General features: G+C 41.8%; 1 protein-coding gene across 1 annotated transcript; it reads right to left on the bottom strand.

Moving 5' to 3' along the window:
- Positions 1-9,512: 9,512 nt before the first annotated feature.
- On the bottom strand, positions 9,513-10,261 carry LOC139639791 (2-oxo-4-hydroxy-4-carboxy-5-ureidoimidazoline decarboxylase-like). The gene is made up of 2 exons (XM_071513941.1): positions 10,087-10,261; positions 9,513-9,847 (listed from the first exon to the last, which is right to left on the bottom strand). Exons 1-2 carry the CDS (start codon positions 10,259-10,261, stop codon positions 9,513-9,515), a joined length of 510 nt encoding a protein of 169 aa, XP_071370042.1.
- Between the last annotated feature and the right edge of the window lie 7,145 nt (positions 10,262-17,406).

The raw sequence follows: 17,406 nt of genomic DNA, 5'->3' as shown, positions 1-17,406 counted from the left end.
AACAAAAAAAAATATTCAGTATTCAGTGTTTCCCCCCCTGAATTGTTCATCTTGTCAGGGTGGAAAAGCCTCTGAAACAGTATTTAGACTATCATGAGACACTAAAACTCTCCACTGAAAACCAGGATGATAATAATAACAAAACATATTCATCAATTCAGGTTCAGGTCTTCCCATAGACAACCGGTGTAGCATTGATCAGTTCTCCAATAACTATGTAATCAATCAAACTGCATCATATCCGTCCTATCAGAGGTGGATGAAATTGACCGGTCCAGATCCCATTTTTAATAATAAAAGGCCAATATCGGCTCCATATATCAGTCTAACAACTACAATCTGCTGTTCCAAGCACACTATGAATATCCTGTCAGTCAGTGAGGCAGGAAACAGACAGCCAGCGGGTTGTCTGGCTGGCTCTGCCAGGCTGGCGGGGGTCAGGCCTGTCAGGTGGGGGTCAGGCAGGTGAGGCAGACCGGGGAACAAAGAACCAACCACCCACCCACACCCCCCCTCCCCTCCCCATCCCGTCTGCCTTCCCTTCCCCTCAGAACAATCGCCACCAACAGGAACGGGAAGTGATGTAGAGAGGAGGTTGATTTAACCGGGGCAATTCCTTTGGCTGGGTCGAGGCAGGGTGTGTGTGTGTGTGTGTGTGTGTGTGTGTGTGTGTGTGTTGGGGGGGGTGGGGGTGGTAGGTAGACGAGGAAAGAGAAGGTAGAAAAGACAGCCAAGTGAGAAGACGAGAGGAGAGAGGGAGAGGAAAAGATCGAAAACACACACTGAAGTGCAAGTCTGCACTTGCATCCTGTATGTCCTGTATGTGTGTCGGTGTGTGTGTGTGTGTGTGTGTGTGTGTGTGTGTGCGATTGTGTGACTATGTGACTGTCCCATTTTCATAGTAACTGTCACAGCACCTCAACAGTGAGTGCACAGGTCATATTTAGAAAAAGATAACTTATATGTGTTGTGTATGTACATTTGTGTACAAAATTTGATTGTGGAAACTGAACTGACACAAACCCCCCAAAAACCAACAATAAACCGGATTAGGTGTTGAAATCTCCCACCTATCAGACTCAAGTCTCCAAATAAACAGGATTTAAGCTCATCCTGGTTTTTGTAAACAGGATGTGGCTTTTCCATGCACCAACTCTTCACAGGAAAAATTGAGTTTGCGGAATAATATCAGAATTATCACATTAATATGATGTTGACCATGAGCACTCACACCTGAACATTCCTATAATACTATAATATAGTGAGTTTATAGTCACCTTATTGTACTTTATGGGATTTTTTTATGTCTCCTATGGAATCTCTATAATATTCCTCTGGGAACTTGCAGTTTTTCTGTGATATTCTGTATAGCGTATCCTTCTAAAACGTCTTACAGGACAGTGGTTCTCAACGTGGGGTCCGGGGACCACCAGGGGTCCTTGAGGGGGTTCCAGGGGGCCCCCAGCAAGTTGATGAATTGTCAAACTTCAGCATTATTTCATTTACAAGAATTTAACACAGTTAGAGAATGTAGAAGAATGATTGTGTTGATCATAGTTTCTCTTTTATCTCTCTACCTACAATACAGACAGTCATGGAGTTCTGGACAAAATCATATCTGACAATAAAAACATTCTCAGATTTGGGTCCGAGAGACTAAATCTCATCAAATGGGGGTCTGTGGCCCTGAAGTGGACTAAATTACGGGTCCATGATATGAAAAAGGTTGAGAATCACCGTTACAGGATCACCATAGTTGTTTTTCATGAGAGATATCAGAAGATGCACATCAACATGACCTTGACTGTGAACATGGCTATGCAGGAGGCGGGGGGGGGGGGGTATAAGGCATGTTAACATGGGCCTCCTCGTTGTTATTTTGACTCCGGGGGCCTGCATGGCGGTCGGCCCGAGTGCCAGTGTCTGCGGTGTCTCCCCCCCCCCCCCCGCCCCCTTCGCTCTCTCAGTCTTCCTTGAGAATGCGAGCAGGCGTGCGGCGTCGAGCGTCAGCGGGCCATTCCTCTCCTCATAGCACAAACACAAGCATGTGGCACTTGACAGCGATGCCTGATGAGCGATGCGCGCCGCCACAAGCCGCGGAGGCCCGGGCCTTTTAAGACGCGGGCCGAGGGGGGCTCCGGCCCTGAAAGGCGACACCTCGGGGGCCGCCGCCGCCGCCGCCGAGGCTCCTTGCGTCTTTTCTTTCCCCCCCACTTGCCGACTCCTGTCTGTCCTCGGCTGCTAATTTCCATCACACTTTCTCGGCGGAGCGGAGGAGTAGGGGGGGGGGGGGGGGGCGGGTCTGTGTAGTATGTTATTAATACTATTGTTAACTGCACACTCAAGGCTGGCCTCCCTGACTCAGCTCATCATGTTACAGGTATATTGTGCACAACAGAGAAATTGCCAATCCCACTTTATATAATACCGTCTATTAATATCAGAGGGAATACCTTGGCCAATTATGGTTAGATGCAGGCTGATTGTAATGATGATGCCAGCATCTAGCAATAGGTTTAATGGCTTTTTTGTAGGTTCAAAGGATGAAGTGTGTTTGAATTTAGATTAAAGATGAAAGAGAGAATTTTTTTTGGTCATTTTTCTTGATTATCCCAACCCATAAATTGAGATGCTACATGTGGAAATGAGTACAGCCAGGAAGTGCCAAATGCCAAACCAAAAACGCAAACTTCCCCTGGTCTCGGGGGCATATGGATGATGATGGAGAAATCGAGGCTACTTTACTTTTCCAAACATTTTAGAATGTCTGTTTAAACTTTGATTCCAGCACTGGTTGTTGTACAGGTGGTTGTAAAGTTTGATATAGGGCCACAGCACCCTCTAGAGGACAATAGGCAATTTGTAAAGGCAAGGTCTGTTTAAAGGAATAGTTCACCCAAAAATGAAAATCCTGTCATCATCTACTCCCCCTCATGCCAGTTGAAACACAGGTGAAGTTTGTCCATATAACACACAGGGAGGCTGCCAGCACAACTCCATAGCAGCCTTCTCCAAAACAACTGAAGTCAGTGGGGACCAGTTCTTCAGAGTTCCAAAAAGACCTACAGTATATTTACACCATCATTTAGTGCAAATCTTAACTACAGCTGATTGATTTGCAACAAATAATGGTGTCTAGGTCTTTCTATTCACAGTGTGATTGTTTGGCTGTTTTTGTTTTGGAGCTCTAAAGAACAGGTCCCCATTGACTTCAGTTGTTTTGGAGAAGGCTGCTACCAAGTTGTGCTGCAACCTCCCTGTGTGTTATATGGACTAACAAATTTCACCTGTGTTTCATTTGGCATGAGGGGGAGTAGATGATGACAGAATTTTCATTTTTGGGTGAACTGTTCCTTTAAGCTCTTGTAGTTGTAGCAATTCCTTTAATGATAATAATAACATCATCAGAATTTTAAACATAATAACATGCTTATGGCTTGTTAAAGTGAAAGTGAAATTTTCTGGGAATATGGAAGCATTTTATGACTTACCAAGCTCACTCTATTTTAAAATCTTTCTCAATCACTGAGTAGAAAAAATGAGTTTACATAAGAAATGTTAGTGAAGCAGCATCTAGATGATAGAAGGAGAGGGTTGTTCCTACTCTCTAAAAGGCCTATATTGATTGGACGGTTCCTGGTCAAAAGAAACATGTCAACACCAGCACCATCCTGCAGAGGGTTATGTCCACTCGCGTTCAAAGCTGCCCAGCGGACAATAGTTGTTCCATCTGTGACAGTAAAGGAAACCCTGCATTTATTCATGACATCCTCTTCTTTCATCAGGGCGGCTTAATTAGCCTGCTCCCCCCGTCTCCAGTTCCAAGACAAAACCGTTTAGCGAGCCAATATTTTTCACAAGAACCAGAAGCACCGCGGCAATAAATGAACTCACACAACCAGGATTAAATTGAAGCCGTTGCATTCCTCAACCATGCTGTGGAAAAAGACATTTTTGAGATAGCGGAGTGGATTCTCAACCTGGAAGTGAGGCTACAGGAAGGGCTTCTTCCTGTTGACTGTAATGTTTCCTTCACCTCCAACTCGAGTGGAGAAATTTTAATTGACTGTTTCTGGGGCCTAAATGACATCATGTTCCCAACAATATTATCCTGGGTGTTTCGGTTTACCTTGTCAGTCATTTTGTAAAAGGCCGGGAAGGTCAGTGCTTGCTTTCATCAGATCTTATCGTCATAAAAATGTGCGTTTTGTCTATAAGGCCTACTAAAGATTTTCACAAATCATGGCAGCGATATCGTAAGCCACCAATCTGTATTAGGCTGTTATTACAAAATGCTCCAATATTTTAAAGTCATTTTTTGATTGATGTAGTGATAAATAAATAAAAAAAAACGTATAGGGATTAACAGTGAAGAGCTGTATCCGGCCATTTTATAAACATTGTTATCCAGCCAAAGCTTGCAGCCTAAACAAAGTTATTGATCAATTGAACAATTTAATTTATCAAACTTTTCTGCCTGACAGGTAGGGTGGCATTTTATTTATAGACATTTCCCTTTAATTACACCAGATGGAAGTGTGTTCCTAATAAGCGGGCTTGCCCAAGGGAAAAGTATGAAGTTTTAGGCCACAAACTTTCTTCAGATGAAATAGCCTATGCATGGACTCCACAAGTTCTTCCCGTCAAAGAAAAGTCCATCTTAGCAAATGATTCAGCAGAATTTCTCCCTGCTTATTATTATTTGCTTATTTGCTTATTATTTAGTTGATTTGATAAGACAAAGTCTTACTTGATCAATTAACCTAGTCTTAAAAGTTGGCAGGCTACAAAGGCCTCCTGTGACATTGTAATTTTGTGGTCATTTTTTTCCACTATGTTATTAAAAATATGATTAAATAAGCCACAATTAATTCTAACTGTTGTTACTCCTTTGATTGGGCATAGTAATAATTATGCCTATTATTATTAATTTATATCCTATAGCTTAATTCCAGTAAATTGAGCTATCTCATGATAAGCTTTGAAGAAACGCAGATTTTTTTTTCTTTCACGCTAAAGAAATGAAATATAAGTCTAGGGATACAAAGCCTCTGAAGGTTGTGCGTAAAAAGTGAGAGCGCTCAAAAACTCTCATTCAAAATCTCAATATCGTGCCATACAAAATGAATACTTGCATCAATGTAGACTACACGTGATTGCTTTCATTCAAAAAAATATATATTTAAAAAAACGTAGGCAACTGTTCAGGCATAGGTCTATGTGTTTTCAATTTTAATCAACGCAAATATTATCTGTGTCAAGGCTAAATTTTTTTGAACTTCAAAATGTGATCCACTTAGTTTTACGCAGAAGGAACACGTAGCCTGGCCCTAAGGATCATAGAAATGTTGGTACTCATATATTTTTCAATTATATTTCTAAGTAATTAGTTTAATTCTTTAATTTTATTTTGGGGAGTATTTAGTCATTAGAATGTTTGCAGGTTTTAAATTTAAAGTTAGAAAGCTATATTGTCCAGCAACTGTCCAAAATGGCTCCAAATATCTGTGTAACTGTGAAATGTATTTGTCCATAAGCTCAATCAATATTATTCCTTATCACTTTGTTGCTGATGGAATAAAATATATTTTCGCTAGACTGTTGAACACTGCTTTACGCTCATTATAGCATGAGCCGCCAGGCTCCTCAGAGGAGTCGGTTCACTAAACCGTAAGGCAGTGGTTCGCTAGTGTGGTCCGGGGACTCGCGGGGCTCCTTGAGGGGATCAGGGGGCCCAGCAAAATGAGGAATAGTTTAATTTCACTATAATTTAATTTACTAGAAATTATCCCAATGAGGGAATGTATAAGAATGAGTATTGGAATCAATGGTTTCACTATCACAACTATGATCTCCCCCACGTAGCTGAGAAAGTTTAACATAGCAGGCTATACAAAATCAGTGACAACAAAAATTTGCCCGTTTGGGTCCCTGGGACAAAGCCTCATTAAACGGGGGTCCTTGGCCTAATGTGGGTCTGTTGGAGTCTGTGACATGAAAATGTCTGAATATCTCTGCCCTCTGGTATGGCACAGCCCCGGGATCTAATAGCCTCTCATCTAATAAACTCTGCTTTTATGGACTTAATTTCTGCATTGGACAAGTGGAGCAGTGACTTCTGACGGGCAAGATGTGAAGCTATTTCTGGTCACTGTAATGAATTTTTAGACTACTGTTCTTCAATTAATAGCCCGGGCTTTTATTTGCTTCAAACACTGAACTCAACCGGCCTATATTTGGGACAGGCGTCTACCCAGCAAGCAATAGACATAATTTCAACGTCTCCGCTAGATATAGCCCCGATTTAGTCCGGCTATGTAACCCACTTCTAGCCAAAATAATCTTGAAATTGGTTAGATTTAGTTTTTGCCAACGCAGCTTGCGAGATGTATGATATTCCATCATGTAAGCAAAGTCAACAGTGATTACAAGGTGTTTAGTTTCATTTCTTTGACATGGTCTATGTGTAGCCACGATTTAGCTCCCAATTACCTCGAAATCGAGGTAATCAATTGCCGTCATTTCAACGGCTTGGCTATAGCCCTGATCACTGGCTATGTGTATCCCACTTCTAGCCAAAATAGTGTTAAAATTGGTTAAATGTAGTTTTTGCCCACGCAGCTTGTGAGGTGCATGGCATCAGATCATGTTAGCAAGTCAACTATGAAAACAAACTGAGATTAGTATAATTTCATTGAAATGGTCTATATGTAGCCACGATTTAGCTCTGAATTGGACCGGCTATGTATAACCTGCTTAAGTCTTTGCAAAATCTTATAGTCTGTCACTAAAAACTCTGTGACTTATGACACATTGTCTTTAGATGTGAGCTGGATGTGAGAGGGTGTCAGACTTTAGTCTTTTAAAAGTCTTTTCAAAGTCTTCTAGTGTATGGTAGGCATTAGGTGGCATAATGCTCCGCCCGGTTGAAGAAGCAATCAGAGGCAGAGCAGAACTCAGCAGTTCACGCCATGTTTACGGCTTATTTGGTTTATCTTGTAAGTCGCTGTGTTTTTGTCTTGTCATATGTTCATTATGTATCTACATTATTTGTTATCATGTGCAGGAACCGTGCCATTTTTAGTGGTTAGCAGTGTAGAGTAAGCCAGACGATGTGTATTCAAGTTGCATCTGTTTCTGTATTTCCTAAAACTAGTGCAGTGCCCGTTCAAAACGTGCCTGTTAGCGTTAGCAGTTGTGTTGTTGTTTAAAATGTTCTATGATTGTAGTTTTTGTAATAAATTCTTTATATATTTATCATGTTTTAATATGTTAAGTTGTTTAAAATGTTCCTGTATGTAATTTTTGTAATAAATTCTTTATATATTTATCGTGTTTGTTGTTGTTTGTTGGATGGATTGACATTTATTATCAGAACATGTTATATTTGAGTAAAAAGAATCCTTTAGCCATTATTTTGTTGTCTATTAGACGTATAGTAGTCATTCAATAGCCGTCTAATTGATGGCTAGGCTATACTTGGGCTATGGTTAGACGTCTACTAAACTTTCACTGACAGCCCAAATGTAGCCGTGTTTTAGCCTAGACGTCAGGTCTACGTATAGACGGCTTTTGGTTGCTGGGATGGGACAGGCCTATCGAATAACATATCAATTACGAATCATTCATTTGATCTCGCTCCAAGAGAGAGAGAGAGAGAGAGTGAGAGAGAGAGAGAGAGAAGCGGTGGTCGAGCGAGCTAGAAAGTGAATGAAGAGAGGGAGCGGTGGTAGCGAGAAAGCCGGTGAATCAGAGAAATAAAACGTTATTTTCTGATTGTTTCACAGCGGTTATGTTCTAAAGCACAGAGAGCAGAGAGAGAGAGAGAGAGAGAGAGAGAGAGAGAGAGAGAGAGAGAGAGAGCAACCTATCAAATTACCGGTAGCCTATCTTAGAAAGGATGAAAGCTGAAAAAAGATCAACGGAGAAATGTCTTGCTGCTGCTTCTCCTGAGTTTTATTCAGCAAATTTGACAACTGACAGCTTGAATTTCAGGTCGTACTTTTTTCTCTGTGCCACCATGGCGATCAACAAATGTGACTGAACTTTAAGCACAAATTAAAAAAAAAAAAAACTGCTTCGCAGCGTCAATGGCAACCGGCTTCTAATTGAGACCGGGCTGTATTTGTCAAAACGTGCAGCCACACCCGGCCAGTAAAAGGGATCGGTGTTTAATTGGGACTCGGCTTTTAATTGAAGTTTTACGGTAGGTCACCAAATGCGCACAGCTCAGGGGGAACACTGGTCCCGAGTGCTTCCCTCCTGTGACTTTTCTTTTTAGATGGGCTTATGCTTCCAAATAGATTTATGATCCAAGTGAGATCCTGGCGCTCGGCCTCACCGAGCACCACGTCAAGATCTGGTTCCAGAACCGGCGCATGAAGTGGAAGAAAGAGGAGGACCAGAGGAGGGCGCACGGGCGGGACCGACCCTGACCAGGACTCCTCCATCGCTTCCAGGGACCTGAGGGAGTCTGCCGGCGGGGTCACGTCCACTAACGGACCCCACACCACCCCGCCTCTTTCTCCCCTGCATGGCCACACTCTCTCCAGCTCCGGAGAGCCCGCCTAGAGCCCCCAGGAGGGCAGACACACCAAGAGGCACTTATTCTCAAGACTGGCATCCAAACCCAGATCACAGGAATCCCCAAACTTTTGTTTTTATATTAAGAACCCCCAAATAGATACACATTTGACCCCTATCTGATAAGATTATGTCCAAGGAACCCCCATCTGAGAGGATTTATGTTGTTAGATATAACCTTGTACAAAATGATATATTGTAGGTGGGGCGATGAGAGGATGAAACCTACAAGTGAAGTGAAATAATATTGACATGAAACTATTCCTCATTTTACTGCGGGCCCAATGGAACCCCCTCATGGACCCCTGGTGGACCCCAGACCCCAACTTTGGGAGCCACTGTCATAAATGACTAGAGGGGCATTTCTGTGATCTCACTTCGCCATGGGTCTGAGCTTCTGTTGGGACATAGGCTACAACCAAATGACAATGATGTGAACATTACCAAATCATGCAAGGACCACCTCTCTTTTTTGTCACAGGAGGCAGAACCTACATGGATTCAGCTGCTTACACAAACTGTGGTGTTATGGGCTAATCTGTCTGCCATGAGTACGGCTTTGTATTCTTTTTGACCTCAGAGAAATGAGTGGCAGTACAATCAAGTTTAGTTTATGAATGTATATTTTATGACTATGTCACAAATAAAGTATAGGCCATATTATCAATGTTCAGTTTTATACATATCAAGTGTTAAACTAAAATCAATGATCCATTTGTCACATTGCTTGAAGAATTCAATGTGGATGAATGATGGAAGCATGAATGAATGTTTACTAGATGTTTAAAAACGATAACATCGTGCGTAATTCGGAATAAACTAATCATCCCAGTTTACAATATACATCATAGGGTGTTAATGTTAGGCTTTACATAGAGACGGTAAGAAAATTGGCACAGGTGAAATGCCATGTAAATCCAAAAATAAGTTCAGTCAGTGAGCACGAGCCCTTGGAGACGCAGGTGACAGATCTTTTTCACCTCCTGGACGCTGCGCGCTCTCTCCACTGCGCACTCGTTTCCGAGGCGCTCGGACAGCTGCCGTAAGATGGTCTCCTTGTCGCTCATCCGGGCGCAGATGACAAACGGGAACCCGAAGCGCTCCTTGTATTCCGCGTTGAGTCGGGCCATGCGCGAGACCTCCGCAGAGTTCAACGTGTGCAGTCCGGCTTGTGCCTGTTCCTCGCGCGACTCCCGGGCCAGAGTGCCCCTCTGGAAGTCCCTGCCCGCGAGGTCGGGGAGACACCTGAGGAGCCCCTCTTTACCTGAACACACAATGGAGACTGGTTACAAGTTTATTAAGAGACAGGTCTTTTCAAACAGGTCTGTCATAAACGAGGATATTAAAAGAAGTGCAACAAAAACTCCAAGTCGCAGGAAAAGATCTTGTGTTTTGTGCGCAACTGGCCTGGGAAAGCTATATTGAACAGCCAGTCTAACCCTCAGCAGGGCTAAAAACGCAGATTAATGATGATTTGTGAATAAAATAAAATGCATGACCAACCTGATTCTGGAAGAGCCTCGATGAAATCACTGATGGCGGCCTCCAAGGCAGCCAGGCTCGCAAAGGGACGCCTCGACCACACCGCGGCCGTTATAATGGGGCATTTCTCCACCACATTACCGAGAATATTCACAAAATCGTCGTAGGAAAGAGCATTTACTGCGCTGATGTCCATGTTGTTTGTGGGGACGCTCTCCAGTTATTGCACAGGCAGTAACTACTACTGACCTTCGGACATGCTAATGTCATTTCATTTGGCCAAAATGCGTCTCCTCCTCCGTCCTCGCGGCCTCGGCATCCAAAAATGAGCCGCCATCATGAAGGACGTTCCAATTGGTCAAAAGACGCATGAAGGATCCTTCAAGTCTCCTCGGGTGCATTGTCTTGTGTCTCCTCCTCTGTCCTCGCGACCTCGTCTCCTCGCTGACCCGGCATCCAAATGAGCCGTCATCATTACAGTTTTTTCTGAATGCATAAACACTAACAGTGATTCTTGAAGCACTATCTCTGAAACCATTAACACTTGTAGCCAATGCATTTACCAAGTGTGCCAAACTGAACGCACGTTCTCTGCTTTACACTCAGTTTGTAATTTTATAACACACTTTTTTGTAAAACTGTAAACACAACTCACTGCTTTACACTCAGTTTGCAATTTACACACTTCTAGCAACACTGTAAACTTATGGCCAGGTAGCATATTTTTTTCTGTTCTGCTCTGTTTCTAGCACAAATGTTTTTGTTTTCTTCTACTGCGCTTTTGTTGTTTGAGGAGTGTTACTGTAGAACATTTTGAGAAAAAAACAAAAACGTTTTCCCCTTATTTGTATTGATAGTGTGTTATGTTCGAAATACACATCCATACTTTACACATTTGGATACCTGTGTGTATGTGTGTTGACTACATGTATGACAAAACTTTATTGCAAACTGCTATGTCCTGTACACAGAAAAAGCAAAAGCCACAAGTGTTTTTCATTTATACTATCAGTGCGTAGTTGGTGGCTTATTCAAATGATGGTTTGTGTGAACTGTATCGATGCAAAAACACCATTTTTAAAAGAGTTTGATGAGTTTTGCAAGAAGTGTTCACTTTTGCAAGAGATGTATAATGTTTTGCTGGTTTGGTGTAAGGTTTTGTGGTTAGTGTGTAGAGTTTTGCAAAAATAGCCTATAGTTTCAAAGATAGTGCCTAAGCAATCAGAAAAAAACTTTAAGGATGTTCCAATTGATTAAAAGACGCATGAAGGATCCTTCAAGTCTCCTCACCTCCATCCTCCAATAATACTGAGGTGTATCCTTGATGAGGAAATAATGAGTGAAGTCAATTAACCATTGGCACGTGCGGATATAAGCCCTCCTCCATACCATCAGAAAACGTGTGGACATTGGCAGATAAAAAATCCACAGGTGTAAGTTGCCCCAACTTGTTATATATTCTTCAAACAGAAATAGCAGAGGTTTTAAATGTTAGCCGAACTTTGTTAATGAAGGGTTATACGTTAAATGTTCATATACTGACAGATCTGTTGTAGTTGTAGGATGTCAAACTTTTCCCAAATAGGCATCAGTGAATGATCTTAAGGCTTGAATGTGATTATAGGGACAGAGGAGACGGCCAGTTGATCCTCCAGCGCATAGAGAGGGTGAGTGGGGGCAAGTAACGTGAATGTTAGGCTATATGGAGTTATTTTATAGGATTTATCATTAATATGAATGACATTCCATGATCTAATAAGCCTGAATGAAATCCGTTCAGTAGGACATAGAAATAGCCTATAAATGCACACATGCCACTCTTTTACCATGCGCGTCTCTTTCTAATAGGACCTCAAGTCACCAGCGCAGGGCTCTGGGTCTGAGGATGGGGAGCAAACGGCTGCAGCTGGCCCCGGTTCTCCCTCATGCATGAGACTACCGGCGGGAGGCCATCGGTGCTCCCTCCCGCTTTAATAGACTCATGTGTGGAGGACCAGCAGCCGGAATCAGCCCCTGTGCGCTCCCCATCCAGCCCCGATCCCAGTCCCCCTGATGAGCAACCGGGGCCATCAGATGCTGCTGCCCGCTCCCATGTGTGACCTCTGACCTCGGCGGCTTCCTCCGGTCCCCCGGCAGCCAAGAGGCGAAGAGGAGAGGGAGCGCTGCTGGGGTTTCTCCAGGAAGAAGCGACCGAGGACGCACGGGCTGAGCAGCAGATTTTCAACTATATTAGAGACAATTTTATTTTTTTATTTTTATATAAAAAAATAAATAAAATGCAAATTTCTCTGCCTTTTAGGCGTAGCCTACCTCTGTTTCCATTCTCACCATATTCATAACCTTGGTCACGGTGCGTAATGACGTTGCCATGACAGGACATATTTTCATCATAAAGGCCGGTGTTTTTGTCTTTTGCTGGAATCACTTCTGTCTGCTCTGGATCACCAGTTGGTTTGCTGCATTTGTTTGATGTGTCTCTCATTCAGTATTCATCATGCTTATGAATTGTGTTTGTGTGTTGCCATGGAATTTCTCTTCGGGAGAATAAATTCTTACTAAACCTCATTAACAGCATTTCATTGTTTTAAATCGCACATTTTGCTCTTACAGCTAGATCTATGATTATTTGGGAATTTATTATTTATTATATTTATATTATTTATTCAGGAATAAAAAGAAAGCACACTGGTTCATTGCCAGTGAGATGTCAAACAGCCCACATGATCGTTTTCTAATCCAAGTCGCATAAAGGATAAAAGTTGGACAATTTGTATAGCACCTTTCTTATCAGTGCTACAAAGTGCTTCACAAAATTAAAATGTAGCATACAGCAAACAGAATAACAAAAAAACTGAATAGAAACAGAAACGCTTTTTAGGCATTAGGATTTTTTGAAGTGTTCTACCTTCATGAGGTAGACAAGGCTCACTAGAGGCTGGCATAATTTAGATGAATTAAACATTAATCTAAACTTTGTTAAACATTTTATGTGGATAAAACATGAGCCTTAGAATAATTTAGACAGCTGTCATCCTGCGTGGGAGGAGCCTCAACGCAACGCTTCACACGTCAGTTCAATATGGCGGAGTGAGGACGTTCCAACTGACAAGCCAGGTTCACTCGCCTCCTCCCATCTTCTCCTCGTTTCCTCCGTGACCTTTGACCGAGGAGTCGAGGAAGAGACGCAAGGCGAGGAGAAATCGTTACCAAATGGAATGCACCCTTGGCACGGGGGGTGGGGCTTGGGCACCTGTCCTTTTGGTTTCCATTGCAAAAAGTGTCCTTTTTGGCCAGGTCTAAATTTTAAGTTTCTGCCCGCAGCCAGCCCCCCACTTTTTTATTTATTTATTTATTTATTTTTACAGTTGAGCACCTGCCCTCCTAAAAGTCTGTGCACGGCCCTGTCAGACACACACAGACCTATAGACCCTACTCCTGGCTGTGGTTAATATTAATACATGATGCACATTTTAGATGCAAATGGCCACAGAGCCTCTCAAACATGTAAACTCTGATCTCTGGCGCCATTTAGCACACAGACAGAGCCTCATGTTATCCTAGACTACTTCTGTTTGCAATCTACAGCCTTTTACTTTCAATATGCAAACATTTTGGGGATTTTTTTTTAAATACTTTATTGCAGGTAGCCTATAGCCTAATACTTAATCTTCAAAAGAACAAACGCACAGTGTAATATAGTATAAATCCCATTAAAATCTTTCAAGGAAGCATCAGAATCAACTGGTTTAAAAATGTGTAAAAAGGTATTGAAAAAAAAATAAGTCTGGGCTGAATCTGTTAGTAACAATTAGCTGCTGATGTGATAAAAGAAACACAAAAGGAACACTGTAATCACATTTCACTGCCCAAAAAGATCAAAAGGCAAATGGTTGCAGTCATAACAGTAGCCTATATTATCATGAAATCTAAAACCAACAGTTGATTTATTGCCAAATAACGTAGAACAAAAAGCTATAATTCTGTGCCTACAAGTGCACAGAATATCTGACACTGTTTTATGAAACCTGTTGGAGGCAGTTAGCTGCACTGATGAAAGAGACCTGAGAATACAATAATACTGTACTTACATCAACACCATATTTTCATTGTTCAAATATTATAGGCTGAAATCCGTCCTACACATACTGATAAAAAAAACGTATACAGCAAAATAAAAATATATGTAAAAAATTTAAAATAAATGCTACATATATTATTCAATCCCACCTGGTACCCTGAAAATGCTGACAATATTTTAATTGTGTGTAGAATATGAAGCAACTACATTCCAACTCTTCTGCTACATACAGTTGGAGATTATTATCATGAAGAGGATCTTATATAAGCTGCCTTATAGACTGCCTAATAAAGCTAAGGTGGGGTTTTTTTTTTTTTGTAAATTGCCTCCAGAAAAAGACCACTGGGTCTACCTCAGCATGCATTCAGTGAGCGGAAATACCTGGAGCTCAATTCCATCACTCTGACTCTGTATCATATGGTTTCAGATATTTGCCATCAGCTGTCTTGGTGTCAGACTCGGACGTTGTTGCTGTTGTAATTTCTTCAGTGGCATGGGTCCGACTGCATCTGATTCTCCTTCTCTTTTGTCAAAGCTGAAATGTCCAAGATGGCGGGTCCATTCTGGTAGTCTGAGTCATTGGAGTTCCGGTCTGGTATATTGTGGTGGAGCTGAAAGAGACAAGAGCTTGGTTAGGTAATGGCATGAGATTTGATAATTATGCTCCTAATGTCCTGTCTGAGAGAGATGTCTGCATTCGCTCTCCAATGGTATAGATGAAGGAGAACACTACGCTTCAAATAAACTTTTTCTATAGCATTATTTGGGTAAAGTCTACCAAAGAATATTCATGTATTTGTCCCCAGTCAGCAGGTGCCCCCCATGTCTGCCAGCTGGTCGTCCATAAAGGCCACCAACTTGGAGAACGGAGGGCGGCTGCAAGGCTCCAGGTCCCGGCACTTACATATCATCCCATACCTGGAGGAGAGGGGAGATGAAGTATTCACAGATTTATGTGGTGTTCTTGCAGCAAAATAGATATTATACTTTTTGGCAGGATTCAGGTGGCTCGGTCTGCCCTGGTGCTTATCATGTGCTTGCAACCATATAGATTATTTTCACTTTCACTCACTGTACTTATTGCGCATGCAATTAAAATATCTAAGATGTGATAACAGTGTGCAATGTTGACTAGAACTATAGGGCAATATCACTAAATCATTAGTTGAATGGGTTGAATATGGACAGTAGATGGGTTGAATATGGACTGAAGACACCTACACTGGAGACAGACAGGACCAAATAACACAATATTACAATAAAAATGAATGAATGAATAAATTTCTGGCTCTATTTTTGAGGAACAAATATGCAGGAGAGAATGTGCACCGTACAATCTCAGAGGGATAGGATATGGGAGAATCGTTCTTATCCTTTTTAGAAAAATGCAGTGGTGTATATGGTATGTTGAATGGAGAAAAAAAAGGGATCTCTGTGTGGGGGTGTGGACTTAAAATATGTAATGTGTGAGCCTTGCCACAGTGTGGCCCTGTGTCCTTACATTCTTGGAGGAGTATGTATGTATGTTCTCCTGGGTTTAGGGTTAAATTGAGGGAGAGGCTGATGGTATGCTGACCTTCACAGCTAGCCATGGGGCCGGAGTTGAGGTTGAGGAGGGCTACGTTCTCCTGCCCCCTCATGGTGGAGGGGTACATGGGCACATAGTTATCCACCGGTATCTGGAACTCGCTGAGAAAACACAAGCATGTAAACACAAGAGTGGAATCAACTAATTACATTTACTCACATTACTGTAATTGAGTAGCTTTTTTGTGTACTTGTACTTTCTTCTTCAAAGTCAATAATTTTACTTTTACTTAAGTATGTTTTTACTGAAGTATTATACCTCACTACATCTTAAATCACATCCATTACAGAGTACAAATTTTGCGTCTCTCCATAAACAACAGAAACTGGACAATGGTAAATTGGCCAAATGTGGTGCTATTTACAGTGAACAATCAGTCAGCAAAGAAGAAAAGAGTAAACTGGCCTTACTTTGTGCACTTTATTTTGTAATTTTTTGTAATTTGTAAATTTGCAAATTAAAAGAATCAAGTTTGAACTGTACGTTTAGAATTGCATTGGAAAGATCATCTATCAATGTTCTCTTTTCTAAAAAGTAACTCAGTAACTTATACTCTGAGCTATTTTTTACCATTTTGCACCAGTACTTTTACTTCTACTTAAGTAAAATATCAGCAAAGTAACAGTGAGTAGGACATTCTACTCTTTCCACCACTGCTGTAATGTTAAACCTACCCTGAAAACAGAGCCTTAACAGAGAATCATTTCACAAATATGGCTGTGCCTCTACACATACAGTATATCTGTGTACATATTTGACACCCCCTGTGTTGACCTATCCCCAGTGTTATTCTCCCTTTCCCCCCTGTTCCCACCTAGAGCTTCTCTTGGGCAGGTTGTGGTACAGGCTGCTAAAACGGTCCTTGTTGAAGTCATCGGTCAGAGACTTGTGGTAGCGCTCCCTGTTGTTCTATAGATAGTTCAACAGGTCTCCATAACAACAGTACTGGAAGATCAGGTATATGGGTCCTAAAAGACAACAGACAAATAATTCTTAGCATTTATTTTGACCTCCTTAGAGTGCAGGATGTGTGGGGGTTGATAGAATCAGATAAGTTCACACTCCAAAGGTATACTAAATTGATTTTCAAATACTCTTTTGTGGTCATCTGAAATTTTGGCACCAATTTTAGCACCAACCATCCTAAGTGGCAAACTCCCACCACCTAATTACGATAAAATCAAATGCAATAAGTGTGTACAAATTCTATTTGGTCCAAGACTGTAAAACACACACAAATCACATAATTAAGACTAAGTTCAGTCATTCTAATTTCTTTGATGCCATAGGCTGTAGCTTGGACCACCATGCCAAAGGCCCCGGAGCCAACTTCTTTACTTGGGGGGATGCACATACAACATTAATGTGAGTATCATTCTAATGAGCTCCACTTTAAAATGCTAAATCGTCTGTTGTACCATGGCAAGTCAGGAGGGAGTTTACCAGCCTGTAAGCTCTTTACTGCAAAGCAAAGACAGGAAGTTTGTCTCATTCATACCCAGTTCCAGGTTCTCCCTGGGAAACTCCCATTTCTGGTCGTACTGGAAGTCCTTGAAGTTGATGTAGATGTAGTCATTATCATTGGGTCCAACCATCTGGATCATCTGTAGCTGGGTCTGATACTGGGGTTTCTATTGAAAAAAAAACCAGGTTTGATGCAATGTTTTTTGTGTGT

The sequence above is a fragment of the Centroberyx affinis genome, unplaced genomic scaffold (genome assembly GCF_046629955.1).
Source record: "Centroberyx affinis isolate AG114_WGS23_722 - 3 ecotype Tasmania unplaced genomic scaffold, CSIRO-AGI_Caff_v1 ptg007711l_1, whole genome shotgun sequence".
NCBI lineage: Eukaryota > Metazoa > Chordata > Actinopteri > Beryciformes > Berycidae > Centroberyx > Centroberyx affinis.
Note: the sequence above shows the minus strand (reverse complement) of the source record. Positions and strands in the feature narration are given on the sequence as shown.

Coding starts and splice junctions, on each gene's coding strand:
- LOC139639791 (XM_071513941.1), bottom strand. CDS start 10,261: ATGGACATCAGCGCAGTAAATGCTCTTTCCTACGACGATTTTGTGAAT. Junction 9,848..10,086: donor CGAGGCTCTTCCAGAATCAG/GTTGGTCATGCA, acceptor TTGTGTGTTCAG/GTAAAGAGGGGCTCCTCAGG.